Source organism: Colletotrichum graminicola (assembly GCF_000149035.1).
Source record: "Colletotrichum graminicola M1.001 genomic scaffold supercont1.56, whole genome shotgun sequence".
NCBI lineage: Eukaryota > Fungi > Ascomycota > Sordariomycetes > Glomerellales > Glomerellaceae > Colletotrichum > Colletotrichum graminicola.
In genome coordinates, this window is record NW_007361060.1 from 44,526 (window position 1) to 63,705 (window position 19,180).

The 19,180-nt window shown below is 53.5% G+C and overlaps 8 protein-coding genes across 8 annotated transcripts; 4 read left to right on the top strand and 4 right to left on the bottom strand.

The window, feature by feature from the left end:
• Positions 1–569: 569 nt before the first annotated feature.
• Positions 570–1,504, bottom strand: GLRG_10098 (class II Aldolase and Adducin domain-containing protein; the record flags this gene model as incomplete). The annotated part of the gene is made up of 4 exons (XM_008100783.1): positions 570–644; positions 710–809; positions 856–1,196; positions 1,286–1,504. The coding sequence occupies 4 exons, from the start codon at positions 1,502–1,504 to the stop codon at positions 570–572; spliced, it is 735 nt and encodes a 244-aa protein (XP_008098974.1).
• A 471-nt stretch (positions 1,505–1,975) lies between these two features.
• On the top strand, positions 1,976–3,803 carry GLRG_10099 (cytochrome P450; the record flags this gene model as incomplete). The annotated part of the gene is made up of 4 exons (XM_008100784.1): positions 1,976–2,000; positions 2,067–3,477; positions 3,558–3,702; positions 3,759–3,803. 4 exons carry the CDS (start codon positions 1,976–1,978, stop codon positions 3,801–3,803), a joined length of 1,626 nt encoding a protein of 541 aa, XP_008098975.1.
• Positions 3,804–6,137: 2,334 nt separating this feature from the next.
• Positions 6,138–8,007, bottom strand: GLRG_10100 (signal peptide peptidase; the record flags this gene model as incomplete). The annotated part of the gene is made up of 2 exons (XM_008100785.1): positions 6,138–7,011; positions 7,094–8,007. 2 exons carry the CDS (start codon positions 8,005–8,007, stop codon positions 6,138–6,140), a joined length of 1,788 nt encoding a protein of 595 aa, XP_008098976.1.
• Positions 8,008–9,032: 1,025 nt separating this feature from the next.
• GLRG_10101 (cyclophilin type peptidyl-prolyl cis-trans isomerase/CLD) lies at positions 9,033–9,628 on the top strand (the record flags this gene model as incomplete). The annotated part of the gene is made up of 2 exons (XM_008100786.1): positions 9,033–9,065; positions 9,167–9,628. 2 exons carry the CDS (start codon positions 9,033–9,035, stop codon positions 9,626–9,628), a joined length of 495 nt encoding a protein of 164 aa, XP_008098977.1.
• A 1,075-nt stretch (positions 9,629–10,703) lies between these two features.
• GLRG_10102 (transcriptional activator) lies at positions 10,704–12,003 on the bottom strand (the record flags this gene model as incomplete). The annotated part of the gene is made up of 2 exons (XM_008100787.1): positions 10,704–11,783; positions 11,935–12,003. The coding sequence occupies 2 exons, from the start codon at positions 12,001–12,003 to the stop codon at positions 10,704–10,706; spliced, it is 1,149 nt and encodes a 382-aa protein (XP_008098978.1).
• A 2,162-nt stretch (positions 12,004–14,165) lies between these two features.
• Positions 14,166–15,275, top strand: GLRG_10103 (acetyltransferase; the record flags this gene model as incomplete). The annotated part of the gene is made up of 1 exon (XM_008100788.1): positions 14,166–15,275. One exon carries the CDS (start codon positions 14,166–14,168, stop codon positions 15,273–15,275), a length of 1,110 nt encoding a protein of 369 aa, XP_008098979.1.
• Positions 15,276–16,375: 1,100 nt separating this feature from the next.
• GLRG_10104 (hexokinase) lies at positions 16,376–18,169 on the bottom strand (the record flags this gene model as incomplete). The annotated part of the gene is made up of 3 exons (XM_008100789.1): positions 16,376–17,845; positions 17,935–18,014; positions 18,073–18,169. 3 exons carry the CDS (start codon positions 18,167–18,169, stop codon positions 16,376–16,378), a joined length of 1,647 nt encoding a protein of 548 aa, XP_008098980.1.
• Positions 18,170–18,887: 718 nt separating this feature from the next.
• Positions 18,888–19,178, top strand: GLRG_10105 (uncharacterized protein; the record flags this gene model as incomplete). The annotated part of the gene is made up of 2 exons (XM_008100790.1): positions 18,888–18,892; positions 18,965–19,178. The coding sequence occupies 2 exons, from the start codon at positions 18,888–18,890 to the stop codon at positions 19,176–19,178; spliced, it is 219 nt and encodes a 72-aa protein (XP_008098981.1).
• Between the last annotated feature and the right edge of the window lie 2 nt (positions 19,179–19,180).

A 19,180-nucleotide genomic window follows, 5' to 3' on the forward strand; every position in this document is an offset into this window, starting at 1 on the left:
TGAATTGACTCGATTGCCAAGTGTAGATATTACACGACTGGGCTGCCAAGGTTATCGCGATAGCACTGATTGCGGACGCTTGGGGATTGGACGTCGGAGCATGGATAACGGAACTGATATCGCCAGCCATTACTGTCGGACTAGCCCCCGAAGTGGGGAAATGTTCCATCGTGTTATCGGTCTACCCGCAAATGATCAAGATAGTAGTAGTACGAGCTTAAGTCAAAATCAAGATTGCACTGACCAGACGGACGATTAAGTAGTGTCAGCTTCGGAGCGCTTGATTCCCACTGGGGATCGTCCGGTTGTCTTGCTTGACATGCTTGAGCCGATAAAGACACACACTAACTACAGATAGTTGCAGATGCGGCGAAATTGAATCTGCAAAGCTCATGGGAAATATCATATTACAGACTACTCCGTACAAGAGTGAATAAAAAGTTTTAATCGCAAGCGGCTTTCTAGGGCTTTATAGAGGAATTTCAAAAGCTGGTCACTGTTGTGCTAATAGGGTATCTTATCCTTGGCCACCGGCTAAAGGTCGATAGTTACAGATGGGCTTTCTGGACTTAGGCTTTGTAGTCCCCTCGACACTTGTACTCTTCGTACTTCAGATGCGGCTGGAATTCACAATACAGCGTCTCCTTTTGTTTTAAACACGCCCGTCAGTTTAAGAGACACGTTACGTTCCTACATTGTCAAGACTTACCGGAGTGCTTGCCATCTTGAAATTATACGCTGCTTCCTCGTCGGAAACAAAGTGCTTCTCGAGTCCGGCAACCTCGACTGCGAGCTGTACTTTGCAGCTCCTCTCCATCAAACAGAATAGGTACGCTGCCTCATCGACTGTCTGACCCACAGTCAAAAGTCCGTGGTTCAGCAATCGCAGCTTTTCCTGATCCCAGACTGGCGGCAATTCTCTCGCCCTCGGAGGCTTCGTTGGCAATACCACCATAGTCGGCGTAGACCGAATGTGCATTGTAAAAGTAGCAAACGTCTTGGTTCAGCATCTCGAGTGGCTTCGAGAAGGCCGACCATGCCCTCCCACAAACAGAGTGCGTATGGCGGATGGCGTGAACGTCGGGCCGGGCACGATGCACCGCACTGTGGATCTGAAATCCAGCGGCGTTGATCGAGCCTGCAGTGTTGCCGCCGGTAACTTCGCCATTCAGGTCGACACATGTCATGTCGCTCGCCTTGAGCATCCCAAAGTGGACGCCCAATGGATTCATCCAAAATTGGTCTTCGTACCCGGGATCTCTTACACTGATGTGGCCTGAGATACCCTCTGCGTATTCTTCACTGGCGAAGACGCGATAGGCCCCGCCATGTGTTCCAGCTGCCACTGGCGCGTCTCAGCATGAGAGGCAAATTTCGGGATCGACGGGAGGGCTTTGCCTCGGTGAGCCATCGCTGACATTGCATCGACATCTTTAATCTCGGTATGCATAGGAGCCGGTTTTGATGCAGTAGGTAGTAGATCTGTTACTGCCGAGGGAGCCATCGCGTTGCGTTGCTCTGGTCAGTATAATACTCCTTTAGATGCGTCTTGGAAAAATCGATTTTGGTTACTTGGTTGGTATGACTACTCTGAACTGGTAGGAGATAATGTTGACCATTTGCCATCGGACAGGTCTCATGGCTGGCTAGATATCTTCTTGGCAATCATGATTCATGTTCATGACGCTTTCGGAGCTTCCGACATCGTCGTGATCCCTGCCGAGGGGAAAGCTAACTTAGTTCGCGAGTGCCGACGACGCACAAAGCTGTATTAGCCAAAGCGGGGGAAAGGAACACTGGAATGATTAACCCGCGATAACACACATCAGAGCCATTTGTAGGTTGGGTTCTGACGACTAGCTTAACAATACAAATTATCCGAGATCAAACCCGTTTTCATATATCCTTATCCACGATACGTCGGTTGGTGACATACAACAGTGGCATCAGAGCACCTGCTTACAAGGCCATCGAAATGACACGTAGCATTCTCCGTGAGAGTAAGTGATACTACATCCATGTGAAAAATATTTGCCTAGTTGTCCTGACCTGATTGATTTGATTAGTAGCGCAAGCTGTTGTTAGCAACCCAGTGCCCATTCTCGCAGGAATAGTCATTGCAAGCGCTCTGTACCACTATATCTACAAAGCGCTGGCAGCATCCCCTCCACGGCTCATACCTGGCTCCAAAGTCTACGCAGTGACGAAATGGCGTCTAGCGTTGGATGACTATTTTGGCACAAGGAGTCGGAAAATACATCAGTTACACAGGAAGTACGGAACAGCCGTTCGCATTAGTCCTAATGAGGTCTCATTCTCCTCTCTCCCGGCCTTGCGTACTATCTACGGCGCCGGCTCAGGGTTTGAAAGGACCAGCTTCTATCGCATGTTCGATGTTTATGGACGACAAAATTTGTTCACGTTTGCCGAGGGGAGAAAGCACAGCGAGAGGAAGAAGCTGCTTGCGCACGCTTACTCAAAGAGTGTGGTTCTATCGTCTACTGGCATCGCCAGACCCCTTGTGGAGAAAAATGTCAAGAGTTTCCTCGCTCTTCTCGAACAAGAGAAGAGTGTTGCAGAGGAAATATTCCACAGTTTGCATTGGTTCAGCCTCGACAGCATCACTGGATTTTTGTACGGAGACAAACACGGTGGAACTCATGCACTGGAGGGAAACAAGGCGGATAGGATGATGCTTAACGATATCATTGACCCCAGCCGGAGAAGACTCAGTTGGTTCGTTGTCCACCTCAAGACATACACTAATTGGCTCTACACGAGAACCGGCGTCACGGAGAAGCTTGTCACAGCTCTGGGTCTCCTTCCCATGAAGAAGCCAGCAACATACACGGGTATCCGAGCCCACGGCTTGCGATCATGGAAAAAGTTCGAACACAATACCATCAACGATGAGGAGTCATACAATGACAAAGCAATCATTTCAAAGCTATGGCAGCACAGTAAGAGCGAGAAAGAACCTAGGCTCGATGGCCTTGATATCGCGTCCGAGGTTGCCGACCACTTCTTGGCTGGGATTGATACGACCAGCGACACTCTGATGTTTGTGATATGGGCACTCTCCAGGCCTGAGAATAAGAAGTACCAAGAACAATTGATAGCGGAGTTGGATCTCATACCTTCCATCTCTCGTAACGAAGACGGAAATCTGACAGCGGAAGCCGCGGACAAATTACCTTTTCTCGATGCAGTCATTAAAGAAGGCCTCCGACTGTACGCCCCATTGCCGGCGTCGGAGCCACGCTCGATACCTATGGACACCATAATCGACGGATACCACATTCCTGCCGGCACAGTTGTCAGTATGTCACCATATACACTGCACCGGAACGCAGCTGTGTTTCCAGAGCCTCTCAAGTTCAAGCCCGAAAGATGGCTGGGAGAGTGTGGGAATGTTACAGAGATGAAGAAATGGTTCTGGTCATTCTCAAGTGGTGGAAGGATGTGCATTGGCATACAGTACATTTTCTTTTTCTTCTTCTTCTTCTTCTTCTTTCGACAGAATTCAAACGTCAAGGAAGCTAACAAGTAGCCAATAGCCTTGCCATGGCAGAGATGACGACTCTCCTAGCAGCTATATATTCGAAATATACAACCGACGAGCAAGTCAGGCAAAAGAACGTAAGCCCCGGAATCACAAGTCGGTTTGAAGTATTCTCCGACGAAACTTTTGCTGTGGTTAAGGTAAGCTGCGAATGCTTTGGTGCTGCTTATAGGATACCCACTAATCTCTTTGATAGGAGCACGAGTGCTGGATCGACTTTACGAAACGACAAAGAGAGTGATGACGTCCAACTCTGAGAAACGCCGTCACCTAAATCGTGGTGAATGTGTCATTCCAGCTTCAGGATTACACAACTCTTTTTACAAATTCCAGGTTCAGATAGAGTCGCTTAAACATAACCGGCTACAGTGTTCCGCTTTGAATTTGGTGCGGGTGCGGGCGCGGGTGCCGCTAGTGTTTATTTGCGAGTTCGAGAGTCTGCGGAGGCAACGGGACGTTTGGGAACTCCTGGGTGTGCCTGACTGGGGAATACATTGTGGGATGATGTGCTGGTTGGCCGCGCAGCTGCAAGTGGTGTTGTCAAGACGAGAGCGCTATCATCTTTGAGGTCCAGGAGGGGGGAACCAATGTGTCTTCTCCGCAATGACCCCGGAACTTGGAGCAGTGTAGTTGACGCTCATGCTATCCGCATTGAGATGGACCTAAGAAAGTCTCAACACCGTCATTTGTCTACGGTCAGAGATTCGAGCTACCAGAACAAGCATGGAATTAAAGTGTTTTTACGCAAGGATTATTTGTACCAAAGATTGAACTCTTCGAGAGCCCTGTAGTGAGTCTAGGCATACTGCCTCATCAGCTGACATGTGTGTGTGGCGCAGGTTTACACGCATGTTATGAGGCTAGTCTGTCAGCGGAGTGATCATGACCATGCAATTATATACCATAGATATTACCACACCTTTCGACCCCTGTTATTACCTGTCGCGCTTTTTTCATAGCGTCTATCTGCCTACAGCCTGATCGCGTTGTCTAGAATCCCGTTTCTTCGAGCAGAAACTTGTGCGGCGCATTCAAATTATTGTCAATGACTTGGGTGACATCACACGAGGTGGCAATGCAGGTTATAGGCCACAGGCGACACAAAAGTCGAGCCGGGCTCTCGCGTACTTGTCGCTTTTCTATGAGCTGCGGTCGCTCAACCAGCGCTGAGAACCTTGAGCTCAAGCACTTTCTCGCGGCACCGCGGGCTTTAGAGCTTGTTCCTCTTACTCGTGTGAAGCCAACGTGGGGTGCAGATGCGCTTCGGTAGATATGACCAATATTTTACGTGCCAAATGCATCGATGCTGCTTGTTGACTTCACAACAAGCTACACTGACCAGTCTTCTAGAGAACGTTACATTAGAAAGATGCCTCTGTCATTCTGCTGGCTGTGTTTGTTTTGGTATCGTTCACATACGGGTCAATCACTCGCCGCCAAGTTCGTGCCGACCCGCGCAGGCAGAGTAAGCTTACTCGCAGCGTTGATTCCCAGTTGGGTAGGCAGCAAAAGACCCGGGGCAAGACTGACATGTCAAATCCGTACACGTGTAAGACAAGGTGAATGGAGAACTCTGCCTTGTTTACTGATCCGGAAGGGAACCGTTTGCCCATGGATAATAAGTTATGCCTCTCTCTTACTATCGAGAATGATACCCTCCGTCCAGCATCAAGTGCGGTTATGTAGACGTTGAGAACGTTATGAAACGGGCACTATCCTGAAGGATAAGGCAGCATCGGGATCCAGAGACCTCCTTATACACCGCTGGCGGCTCTCACTTTGCAGTTCCAAAAGGCACCCCAACCAATCGCAATCATGTAGTGTTGATATACTTCCGGCACAGCCCTTTAGCATATTCAATTGTACGCCAATCATATAATTGCAAATTTCTCTGCAGTTTCGGCTGTCAGAAAGAGCAATACGTAGTAGCTGTTGGAAAAGCATCTTATCAATTACGAGAGGTCTGTCGACGTGCAAAGATGACTACACTTGAGAAAGATCAGACCCAGCTTCGATACCTCTTATACTGATACCGATAGGCGTTACTGGGCTTATGTGGGAGTCTTGATTCTGTTCAGAGTAGATCACGACTACTCGGGCCATCCATTGCACACTGGAGCTGCAGCAGTTTCAATGTAGAAGCCAACTTCTTGGATTGAGATATACCGGTCGGTACATGCTGGCAAGTAGGGTCATGAGACGGCGGCTCCAGTCTCCTTCGGCATTCGCGAGCGAAACCGCCTGCAACGAGACGTGGAAAGTAGATGTTGGTGTACAGCCCTTTGATTCGACCTTCTATCATTTTCTTTGTTTGATTCTCTGCTAGTAGGATGAGTCTTCTCACCCAAGCTCGTTTGGTTCCGTTGCCTGGTTACTATCTGGCTTCTGGCCGCTCCATGACGAACTATATAGTAAATGAGAAACCGATCCCCTTCGAGAGGAATGCAGTCTACCGTAATGTGGTGCCCGCTGATCATATCCGAGTCTATGCCACAACGTCGACAAATACATCATCCGTCGGAGTCTTGCACTTCTTCGCCCTGATACTTAAACCGCCCGGGTCTTTGTCCCTAGCTCATTGCGTCTTCGGCTTTCTAAGCGGAGCAGTAACAGAGAACGAGACGAGGCTGTACTCGGTCTTCTCGATCTTCTTCTTATGAGCCGCATCCTTCTCGCCCAAGGCCTTCTCGTCCTCGGCCTTCTTCTTCTTCTCCTCCTCTTCATTCCTTTCACCGTCCTTCTTAATCTCTTTGACCACGTTGTCGTCCTCGGCCTTCTTCTTCTTCTCCTCCTCTTCATTCCTTTCACCGTCCTTCTTAATCTCTTTGACCACGTTGCCGTTGCCATCCAGTTCAACCACAATGTCACGCGTGTCCAAGGTACCGTCTTCAGTGTACATCCACATCTCCTTCAGTTCACCACGGACAATGCCAGTTAACCATAGGGAACCGAGAACGCCGGGGACCAGGTACAACAGCGCGGGCTGGCCATGCTTGAAGATGGTTAGCATAGAGAGAGTAACTAGCATGCCCAGTGTATAACCGATCAAGGAAGCGTTGAAGTAGGTCTTGCGGAAGGTTGATCCTCGCACAGTCGGGGGAGGCATCTCGTGTCCGCCCTTGAGCAGGCCCAGCCACGAAGAAGACCAGAACCAATCTCCCCAACATCCGGTAATATCGAGGTAGGTGGCCTTCTGAGCCATGTGCTGGGTCTCACTGACGGTGACGACATCTCCTGAATGGGCGTCGTGCTGGTCAGACTTCAAGTCGGTCGGAACGTACTTGATTTGTTGCTGGTAGTGCCGCCACATGTCGAAACGGAGGGCGAGGCACATGACGATGCCGGGGACAACGATGTCTCCGAGGCCGAGAATGCTGGATCTAGCTGCAGACTGGAATTGGAGCTTGATGGGAACGTCAAGTTTAGTGGCGACTGTGATCATGTAAGGCCTGGATGAGAGTCAGCGAATGTTCAGGCAGAAGGGGTTGATAAACTTGCGTGTAGAAAACCATGACGATATCGTAAAAGAACAGCCCCATCAGCACTAGGCTGCCGGTAGCGAAGTTCGTCGGTGACATGATCAGGAATGATCCGTAGCAGAAGCCGTAGCCCATCAAGTTGGAGAGGAAAGGCGACCCAGACATGAAGTAGGCAAAGACAGCTGTGGCAGCCAAGTTGAAGCCGGTGACATGGAGGGCGGAGATGTGAAACTTTTCTCGGAAGAGACCGTGGACCTTGGCCTTGACTGTCCACTCGTCAGTCAAGACATGGCGCAGATCCCAGAGGAATCGGTTGACGTTGATTCTGTTTAAGGGGATGGGGAAGCGAAGAGCGAACGGCAACGGATTGCTCTTCTGGAGAAACTGTGCGTTGTTCCGGTCCGTCTCCTCTCCCGTGAACTTGATAAAAGATTCGTCGTCGTCGTCGACGCGGTACAGCGAGCCATTGTGGCGGAAATAATTGGGAAACATGAAACCCACGGCAACCTGCAGTGAGTGTGCGATCAAGGTGGACAAGCTAGCAACGCCCATCACGGACATATAGACCCTCAGGATCTTGTTGAGAATCGCCGGGTCCTGGAGCCACTGGATGAGGTAGTAGAGACCGATCAGCATGGCACCGGCGAGGAGCGGGAAGAGAATAGCGTCGGTCGGCAGGAGGCCCTCGGTGATGGGCTCATCCTCCTTGCGCTCACGTTCCCCGTCCTTACGTTTTGCAGGGGCGGCCGAGGGAGGACGGCGAAGGGAGCCATGAGCGCCAATGTAGATGGTGGCCAAGGCGCTGAAGATGAGTTTGGCCTCTATGGTGAAGAGGCTGGCGTAGAAGTAGAGGTCCACCTCCGGCACAGCAGACGTGCCATTGCTGGTGGTGACGTTGCCGGTGATGTTGCCTGTGATCTGGTCGAAGGGAGGGGTGATCGGGCTGGGCACCGCTGACGAAGACATTGTGATAAAATTGGTGCAAAACTTTAGCGCAGCAGACTTGTGATTGAAGCTGGACAATTTGTGCGAAGCGATGAAAGTTGAGGCTCGTCCGTTGTTGCAGGGACCGAAGGTGCTGAGTCTGAAGTTGTGCAAGCAGAGTGCAAGAGTCAATAGCGCTGATGATGATACAGCCTTGTCGAATGGATACTGATGATGTCGCAAAAACTCCCCGGGGTTATATACTCCTCCTCGCAAGGGTACCGGGCTGGTGACGGTGTCGAAAGTTCAATGCCTGGGTGGAAATTACCCTCAGAGTCGTAAAGGTGCAACCTCCGAATGTAAAGAAAGGCCACCTGTCGGCTCTCAGAAGGGCTCGTTGAAAGGCCCCAACCGTAGGTTGGCGTATTGGGAATGACAGCAACGTGTTCCGAGCGAGACGAACTCAAGTCTCAAAATCCAGAGGAGCCGCCGAACGGTTACAAGTCACTTTTTTTTTCTGTTTTTCTCGTTTCCTTTGGCCCTCCCCGTTGGACTTTTTGGCTGGGTTTATCGGCCGCTGGAGAGACGAGGTAAAACCAAGAAAGCAAGAAGACGTCTGACGTCCCGAACTAGCCTCTTGTGACGTGAGAGGGAAGGGGCAGCTGTTCTGTCTCGTTAGTCGCACCTTCCGCTTGGCAAAGTGCGTGAGGTATGAGCGTTGCTGCAGTAGTCGCTTTGCGCCGGGCCAGGACAGCAGCTGCGAGATGCGATGATGCAGTAGGTAACCAGGTACGGGAGAACACAGCAGGGGTAGGGAGGGTGGTTCCAAAGCGCCCTGCAGCGCAGCTCTCAGCACGCCCACCAATGGCACAACGGAATGCCGCCGGGAAAGTGGGCGAAGCTCATCCCCGGCCGGCTGTTGCCGCCGCAGACCTCATCGCAGTCGCAATTCGACATCGCAGCCTCGTCCAAAATAATTGACGAGCCCCTCCAAACGTCCCACTACCCACGACGTACCATACCTCTCCTCCCCGCATCACAGAGCTGCACCACGAGAACCGCCAAAGATGACCACAAACGTCGCCCTTGAGACCTCAATGGTACGTTCAACCACACTCATGATGCAACGCCCAAGCTACAGAACCCTCCCACGGAAACCAAGAAGAAACACTCACTAACCCTTTCTCTTAAACTCAAAAAGGGCACCATAGTCCTCGAGCTCTACACCGCCCACGCCCCCAAGACCTGCACCAACTTCTCCACCCTCGCCTCGCGCGGCTACTACAACGACACGGTCGTCCACCGCATCATCCCCAACTTCATGGTCCAGGCCGGCGATCCTACGGGCACCGGCCGCGGCGGCACCTCCATCTATGGCGAAAAGTTCGCCGACGAGATTCACCCCGCTCTCAAGCACACCGGCGCCGGTGTCCTGTCCATGGCCAACGCCGGCCCCGACACCAACGGCTCCCAGTTCTTCATAACCCTCGCCCCGACCCCCTGGCTCGACGGCAAGCACACAATCTTTGGTCGCGTCAAGAACGGCCTGAGCGTCGTCAAGAGGATGGGGCTCGTCAAGACCGGGCCCGAAGACAGGCCCCTGGAGACAGTCAAGATTATCCGGGCTTCCGTTGTTGACGACGGCGGTGCGGACGAGGCGTAGCTGGGTTGACAACGGCGTTTTTTCTTGTTTTGTTTTATAATCTAAAATGCATGGCACGGAGTTTGGTGTTGGGTCATAAAGACACAGTCGGGGAGCATATTGAGTCAACAGATAATACCAGGGAGCCTCAGACGCATGATAACCTCCAAACCTTGTCGAGAGTTCATCATCGTGCCTGCCCCTGTATTTGTCTGTATCGTGTCACCACTCAGCATGTTATAAATCACACGAAAAGGCTCGGAGACGATAACCACAAGTCAAAGGGGGAATCAATATCATTCGGTCAATGCCTATAATAACCGCAATCTCTAAACGCCGCCATCCGCCTCGCCGGGTGATGCACGAGTATGTATGGGGGAAATTTCCCCACTCCTTTAACAGAACCCTCCCTGACCGACTCCTAGAACCATGCAATGTTATGGGTCTCGTATATCAATTGTTGGTGGCAGCCGTGCTAGAAGATCAAATTTTGTGATGAATACAAGGCGGTAACGGCTAGTCCAGTATCCGACTTCGGTGGTTGGTCGATCCGTGACAGCTTTCCTGGTCGTAGTATACCCGTAGCCTCAAGATGATGCTCATCCTGACCTGCGGCTGAACCAAGTTATGAATGAAGAAAATAAAGATAATAAAGAGTAGTAGACACAAAGAGATGAGTAAGTTAGGAGCGGCGCCTCTTGCTAGCCTGGCTCTCGTTATGGTCCGAGGCTCTTTTTCGCGTCATTATAGCAGGTCGGGCCTCGGAGACGGGCTGCCGCTTGACACAAGATTGGTTTTTAGCGACGGAAGGACCGCTAGTAGCGGACGTGCCTGTGGTGGCAATTGGAGCCATCATCGTCGTTTGACCTTGAGCACGGAGCTCCTTGCGCGAGAACCTTCCCCGAGCAGAGGGCTGGTGTACTCTGCGTTCGATTTTGATGATTGTGTCCTTCTTGCTAGAGTCAACATCGTTTGGCCTTGGGGATTCGCCGATTGACCAGGACGAAGGGAACGTCGACGATGATGACGACGAGGGCAATGGCTTGGGGTGTGGATCGCTGGCCCAGTTGCGCTTCTTACCAGTACCGCCAGACTTCTAGTTTGGCGGCGAAGACAGGGTGCCAGACGACTCGGATTCAGCGTCTTCGTTCCGCCCGTTCTTGGAGAGCGGCGACGATAGCGGCGGCTTAGCGGCGCCGAGCTTAAGTTTTTTAGCCGGGTTGATACCTTTGGCCTCTTTTCTCTCCTTCTTCGGCGCGACCTCGACGGTCGAGTTGTCGCCGTCGTCAGGTCTTGCCTCGCGGCTTAGCAGGGAGCTGGACTTGACCCTTTCCTTCTTGGGGCCCTTTGTCTTAAGAATGACCTTCTTCGTCATCAAGGGCGTTGACTTGAGCTTCTTTTTCTTGTGGCCGTCGGCCGATTCGTCTTCCTCCTCGGGCGCCGCTATCTCCTCGCTGTCACGCTTCTTGGGGCTCGAGGCCCGCGACGCGGGTGCCGGCGTGGCCTTTTGACTTGACGGGGGCGTGCCATCAGGCTGGCTGGCACCGTTGCTGCCGTTGGAGATCTTGGCCGCCGCCGCGCGACTCGCATTACGACCGCTCATTCCTATACAGGAGCCCATGTGGTTGTTGAGTCGTGTGACGAGAATGCATCGCTTGCATTTGCTGCAGGTTGCAGAGGGGAATGAGAGAACATTGGGCGGGCGCGATTCACCGGGGGCGGGCGACTCAATGTTGGGGTCGGGCTTCATGTCCTTCTTCTTCTTGCCTCGGCCGGGGCCGGGCTGAACCCATGTTTGGCCGTAAATGTCGTAGCCGGGTTTGTCGATGTAGGGATGCTTTTTGCAGTAGATGACGCTGGGATCGGGCTTTCTCGCGCCCTTGCCGTCGGTCGGGTAGAGCAACCGCGGCAGGTGGCATCTCGGGCAGACGATCTCGGAGGTGGTCTTGAGGGGATTGCCCTTGAGCAGAACTTTGCCGTCCTCGTATATGGCAGCATCGGTCTCGATTCGGATGTCTGGTTTTGCTTCCGGGGTCGAGCTCTCTGATGCGTCGGAAGCCAGCTTCTCGACACGTATAGCGGCGGTGGTGGCTCTCGCCATCTTCTCGTCGCGATGGACCTTGAGCAGCAGATCATGGACGATGTTGTACATGAGGTCGTCAAGAACGGCATGTGCCTGTTGCCGGATAACAGACTGCGGTTAGCATCACGTCAAGTCATCAGCCAGGGCAAAACGACGCCCACTTCACCCATGTGTCGGGACGGTTGTCCAGGTGAAGCTAGGGTGGGACGGGGGAAGGAAGATCGTGAGATCGGAGCGCACTTACAAGCTTGTCCATACTGCCACTATCGTCTGGGGCCACGATTACTCCAGCCTTGCCCGTGTTGGAAGCCATCTCGACGACGAGGCCGATGGAACGGCGCACAAAGGCAGGGGGTGGGAAACGCCGTCGTGATCGTGCTGCAGCCTCTGACGGCGGAAAGCTTCGTTTGTGGTGCAGGAAAGTTGTGGTTGCGGGTTGTGGAATCGATCTGAAATCGGGTTGACGGGACTAAAATACGGAAGGTGCCACACGACCGGACGAGGGGGGTGGGTGGTTGCGAGAAAGGCAATTACTGCCGGCCGAGAGAAAAAAATGGTCGGAACCTTGCGTTGCTGACGGGAAGGACCTTAAAAAGGGTGCAACAGCGACGGCGAAAATGCCTTGACAGATGGGAAACTGGGTAGTTTTTTTTCCGGATTACCAACCTGCTGCTAACCAACCGCAGATAAGGAAAGGAACAATTCGGGACGGAATAGCGCAACAGCAAACCTCGCAAAGGTCCCAACACCGCAACAACCTTACCTTCCTTCGCTCACTTGGCCCTCTGTACGTGTCCGAGGTGCTCTATAAAAGACAGACAACTGTTGAGATCGACAGCCGGAACAGGAATCAAGATCTATGGTAGGAGAAGGAGTAAAAATGACCCAGGCACTATTAGGTTACTACGTATAGCAGTCACTATCACCTCGGCTTGCCCTTGAATCATGACATGGTATCATGTCATTTGCGTGCGCAAGTACGGAGTACAAAGGGCATAAGCCGCCCGAGCGCCCCTTCGTAAAAGTCGTCAGCATCGATCTCGGGCGAACAATTGCTACTATGTACATTGCATGGCACGGGCTCAACCCCCCTAAGTATGTGCAATCGGAAGCCGCTACAGCTACATTGTGCAAAACCATTACACCAGGAGAGAGAGAGAGAGAGAGAGAGAGAGAGAGAGAGAGAGAGAGAGAGAGAGAGAGAGAGAGAGAGAGAGGCAGAGAGAGTAACGCAGCTTATCGCCTGCTGTACAGAGTATAGGCAGAGTAACATCAAGTTTCTTCTGCATGGGAGGAAGACGATGGCTCCCTGGACCATGGGGTTCATCACAGGGGGGGGGAAGTTCGGATGCCATTATTACCGTGAGCCAGCCACAGGGCGGATACAGTGCCCCCATCAGCGCATGCATGTGCCTGAGTTAGTGCCCCCTTTAAACCCATTTTAGGGGACTCGGACTCCGTAACCCCAGTCGGCAGAAAGCTGCACTATCTCGGAGTAGGTTCACTTTCGGCCTTTGACCGCCCAGCACGTCAGCACGCCATTGGCCTTGGCTAGAGTTGCGCCAATTGAGATCTCCCTGCAGGTGCTGCTGGCTGCTGAAACCTCATCGATTTTAGCCCTGGCAGACAGACCCGATCACTGACACTCCTTGTCGCCCTGCAATTGCTATTTGATCTCAGGAGCAGCCCGTTACAGCCCGGTCGTCGGTGTTCTGTGACGACCTGGTGGGGCCGCCTTCCCGGCGGAGCCTCCAAACACCGCAACTTTTGACCGCACCTGCCCTACATGTCAGGACATGCACAACGTTCACTCGACATACTACTTGTATTGCGTTGAGCACTGAGCATGGTACTTTTACTGTTATATTCATCTCTTTTTCCCCTTCATGACTTTGTATCATTAATCTTGGGTACCTGTGCAACTTTAAGAGTGAACGCCTTGTATTCAGTAGTTAGTATGTCTACCTTGGTTCACTCTACGTACCCACTCACCCACCTAGAGTTTGCTGTGGGGAAAGTGCTTCCCTCACCACTGTCCACGGTCACAGGGGGCAAGCACCGGCAGGGGCCTCCAAGGAGTCACACCCCCTCATGTCCCAGTGCGTCGCTGGCAGCCCGAAAAGAGTCGCAACCATCCAAAAAGACATTTTCGTCCGAAACCTCTCTTCACTTTCTTTGCCTTTCCTATCAAGGCTCCTTCGCCGGCTCCGGACTGACACGCGGCATCACACGTCTCGCTGGCCCAGACTTTGCCGCACGCGTGTGTAAATGATGCTCTCCTGACATTCTGTAATTATCTATCTTCCATAGACTCCCCATCCAGAGGTCTTGTGGCCGCTTTACTTTCCATTCCTCGCGCTCTTTGTACACACCCACACCCCATCCCGCTCACTCGTCCACGTCGTCCCCGTGCTCGACTCGACCAGAGGACGGACACGCTACCTCCCTTCCCAAAGGCCACACGATAATTCAACCATGTCCCTTCCTCAGGCCACGACAATGAAGCCGACGCAGTCGTCTATCAAGTCCTTTTTCCAGCCTCGTCAACAGCCCTGCTACGCGCCTCCGCCTCCGACATCAAAATACGCGCCCGCACCTTCCTCGACAGAAGCTCCGACTGCCCCTCCTCTCCCCGCGACCAAACCCCCCACCTCAACACCGACAGCAGCACTCACTCCGACCACCACGGCATCACCACCTCCTGCAACGACGGCACCATCGCCGGCGGGCTTGACGCCCATCCACCCCAATGCCGCAATCCGCCCCGTAGGCGATCAAGACTTGCAGCCCCTCCGCCGAATCAATTCCCTCCTCCTTCCCGTCGCCTACCCCGAGACATTCTACGCCGCCGCCCTCACGGGCCCTCTCTCCCGCGTGATAACCTGGTCCGATTCTTCCACTTCGGGCGTAGAGCAAGTTGTGGGCGGCGTCGTATCGCGCGTCGAACCCTCTCCCTTCCCGCCCACCTCGCCAGGCGCTCGCTCCGAACACGCCCTTTACATCCAATCCCTGGGTCTCCTCTCGCCTTACCGGTCCTACGGGCTCGCGACTGCCACAATCGATCATCTCGTCGTCGCCGCTGCAGCCTTGTCCCCCGAGATCAACCTCCGTTATGTCTATGCCCACGTCTGGACAGACAACGAAGAGGGCATGCACTGGTACACCGCCCGCGGCTTCGAACGCTACGGAGAGCCACTGCTGGGATACTACACGAAGCTGCGCCCAGACTCGGCTTGGATTGTGCGTCGCACCGTCGGCCCGTTGTCCATCGGCGGCCCAACGCATCATCCCGAGAAGGCGTCTGCGCCTAGACCCGGCCCCACCGCCGCCATTGCGAACCTCCCTCTCATGAGCGGTGGCCCCCCTCTTCCAGCCGCTGGCGAACCGCTCTCGAAATGCACCTCGGGTCAGTCCTTCCAGAACCGTCGCGCCGCGACAGAGTGGAACGACCTGCCTGAGGAGATGGCGCCTGGCTTGCTCGCTGCTCCTCGGAACAAAGCCGGGTCAGAAGCAAGCTCGAGGAGCAGCTCCGCGGCAAGGAAGAAAAAAGACAGATCGTATCCTGCTGCGGCATTCCAGAGCTAGAGGATGAGAGGCTGCCAGAGAGACGCAATGAATAAATTCACCAGATGGGCCAGCCAGCCAGGCTCAAAGAGCTTTCCTGGTGGCCATGAGAAGTGCACCGGGATCATTGAAAAATCGAGCTCTGTCGTAGCGTATATTGAGGGCCTCGCAGACTCGTCTGGGCCAAAGGTCAAGCATAGAGTCATTTCAAGCACCCTACCCTTCATGGAACTTTTTTTTTTCTTTAAACCCATAAATCCTGGACTACGACGTTTGTGGAAAAGCACATCAAACCATCAAGATGGCCGAGGCCAGCGGATGCCAGAAAAGGAAGGATGACCAAGACAAAGCCACCCCCACCAAGTATAGACATTGACTTTGTTTAGAAGTTGGAATGGGAAAGCAAAAAAACACCATGCAGTTATACAGTCTTGAAGAAATAGACGACGCAATTGTTCAGCTCAATTTCAAAAGAAAAAAAGGCCTAACTCCGTTTCCCCTACACCACACCCCCCCCCCCCCCCCCCCCCCTCCTTTGTAGAATCATGTAAAACAAGAAAAAAAAAATATGTTCAACCAGAAATCATCCCGATGCTGAAAAGTGCCCAAACAGAATATCTGGAGGGGGGGTAGCTCGCAGAGGGGAGAGAGAAAGGAGGAGTAGGCCATTTGCCTGCATTTCTTCTTTCCTCTCCCCGAAATGCGTTTTCCATCCACCGTCGCACAAAGGTATGGACAGATCTAAGGTGGTGCGCGTCCTAAGGTCGCACCACAATAATAGTCTGGACAGATGTTTCCGACCGCAAGACGATTATCGTGTACCCATGCGACCTAAAGAGGGACCGCCTTGATCACGTACCTTGGTGCCTCGGTAGATGAAGACGTATTTCGCCCCCGTCCCTCTCCTCATTTCAAACAAGTCTTATCCAGATCGTTCCCCTAAACCCCCTTTTGGTATCTCTCGTTCATCGCCCGGACCATTTCGTTCATGATTGCCGGTTGTAACGTGACCACCAGACGGCGGCAATGGCTGCGACGCCCACGAGGCCGCCAATTATTAGAGCCGTGTTGGTTGTTGAAAATTCTTCGCCTGTTGAAAAAAGAAGACGCACGAGGCGTGATTAGCCAATGGTCTCGCAATGCATGGTGACGGGAATGTCGTCACAATGGACGTCGCGCTTCTTCTCGGCAACGTCGGTAACCAGCAACTTACGAGGTGAAGGAATTGAGTTCAGCTCTTTTTTAACATTTTGCCTAAACTCGGTCAAAATGTCGCCCTCCTTCTCCATGCCGGCTGCCACAAGCGCAATGAGCGCAGCGCCAACTCCGCTACCGTCCTTGGCAATGCCAATACGGATCTTCTCAGCCCCCTTGGCTCCGATGCCGTCGATTGCGCGCAGGGCCTCGTAGATCATGTCGCGGAAAAAAGGGTAGTGCTCGACCAAGCTGCCGTCGACACCGACATCAATGACCTCCGCCTCGGGGTCGTCGAGCTTGCCGGACTGCAGGACGATGGCGCCAATGGCAACTGCAGACAAGCGGGCGGCCCGACGACCAACGGCGCCTGCAACGGCCTTGAAAGCCTGTGCGTCCTCGAGCGAGGGGGTATAAACTTGGAGGATGGACTCGAGCTCCTGTCTCAGAGTCGACAGCTCGGGGGTGTTATCAGCGGCGGCAACAGACATGATGGAGCTGTCGAGACCCCATTGCTTGAATATGCTAGAGCTGGGGCTGATGTCGGTCGTCGACTTCCAGTCGTTGAAGCTCGAGTTTTGGTCCTTGAACAGGGACAGCTTCTCATCCTTGAGCATGTCAAGGATTGTCAGGCGGACAATCTCGCCAAGGAACATGCCGGAGACGCGCTTCTCGAACATTTGGATACCGGGGTTGACACTGGCCCGGTCGAGGGCGATGTCCCACGGGGTGTTGGGCAGCACGTTGAGCTGGTTGTCGAAGGAGCCCCACTCGGTGTTGACGACCATCTCGCCGGTGGTCGTCTCGTAGTCGCCGACAATGGGCTTCTTGATGTTCGACAGCTTCTCGAGGTAAGCACCGTTGGTACCGGTGCCAAAGATTGCGCCGAGGATTGAGCCCGACTTGCCTGTGGAGGTGTAGGATCTCGCCATGAGAGTTCCAACGGTGTCGTTGACGAGAGCAGCGACTCGGACGGGGAGGTGCAACTTGTCGATCTCGACCTGCAAAAGAGCGCAGACATCCTTGCCGACGGCGTCAGGAATGTCAAAACCCTTGGTCCACCGGATCAGGTTGCCCTTGTTGATACCGAGCTGCTGAACGGGGAAGCTGAAGGTGAAACCAAGGCGGAAAACATGCTCGTCGCGGTAGCCCTCGGGGGCGCTGTAGGTCTGGCGGCGGCGCACGTGCTGCTCGAAGTGCTGGGCGTGGTGCTCGCGCAGGAAGAGCTCAATCTGCTTGGCAAGGAAGGAAAAGAGCTCCCCGGCGGTCTTGGCAACCATGAGCTCCTTGGGGATTGCGACCTTGCTGTAGGTGAGGTTGAAAGTGGTGTCGCCGTTAAGCTGGACGGAGCAGACGCGGAAGTTTGTTCCGCCGAGGTCAACTGCGAGGTACAATCCCTACGAGGAATGTCAGTACTAGGAGCGCCACCGCGTAATTCTGTTTTGAGGAGCAGAAATGCGATGCTGCGTTGCTGCGCCGGAATTACCTTTTCAGTGCCATTGGGCACGCCAGTGACGTATGTCGGGATCTGGCTCATGCTGGTTCCATCCTTCTCGAGTCCATCCTCTGCAGCCAAGCCCCAATGTCAGTTTCATTCAAGGAGGATGAGAAGCAAACAGCATACGCATCTGGTGGAGAAACTCTTTGACTGCGCCGTTGATGTAGGCATCAGAGAGCTCGAACTGTTGGACGACGCGTACTGTCTCTGCTTCGAGCGCCATTGTGAGAGGTTTCGAACTGGGCGGCGTGGTGGGGAAGGGCGCTGGGTTTTGGCAGACGGGCTCCTGGTAAATTTGAGCGGAAGGAGAGAATAATGGAGATGGATGGAAGAAATGATGGGAGGGGAAGAACGAAGAACGAAGCTGCAGCTGGAGGTGCGGCGGTAGGAGCTTGGCGTCGCGTAGAAGAAGCTGTGTGAGCTGTTCAACCGAGGAAGCAGACGAATTAGCACAAGGTCTGCAGGAGTACCTATCTCCGTTACGAGATGGTGTGGAGAGAGGGCGGGGAGTGAGGATTGGCTGGAAGGGTAGGTTGGACGGTTTGAGTTGGAGGAAGCCAGGTAAAGGTATGAGAGAGGAAAGAAGTGGTGGTGTCCAACAAGGTAAATAGAAAACAAAAAGCCAAGCAAGGCAGGCTGGGTAGGACGAGGCAACGGGGCCAACAGAAAAAAAAGTCTCAGGTCCTGGCTAAGCAGACTCGAGGATGTTCTGGGGGGAGCTTTGTGGATGATGTAGGTGACGAAATCGTACTGAAATGGGCCGGGGGAGGATGGGGTCAATTGGCATGGAGCGAGAACGTGGAGCATGGAGCATGCGTGGAGCTAGCCATGGAGCTGGCCATGGGGCAGGGAGAGCATGGAGCAGGGGCGGGCGGCCAGGCATGGGTCTGGCGTCAGTCAGAGTACACTACCTCTCGAATCCGAACCCAAATCCAGACGCAATGAGGTAATGTTGGTGGGTGTGGGGTGACAGGCCTCGTACTTGCTTGCTTGCTTGCTTGCTTCGCTTGCTACACAGGATTGTTCCCAGCGGGGCCACTGGATATCGGGAACAGGACATGACATTTGACCATTTGGCCATCATGACAGGCGTCGCCGAGAAAGTCCCAACCGGCGCCGCGGATAAGGAGCGGGGACTTGGACCGTGGTCGGGACCGGTGGTCATGAGTATGAGTGAGACCATCCGGATGGGACTGGAGAAGAGGGATCCATCTGCTGGAGCAGGTGATTGAAA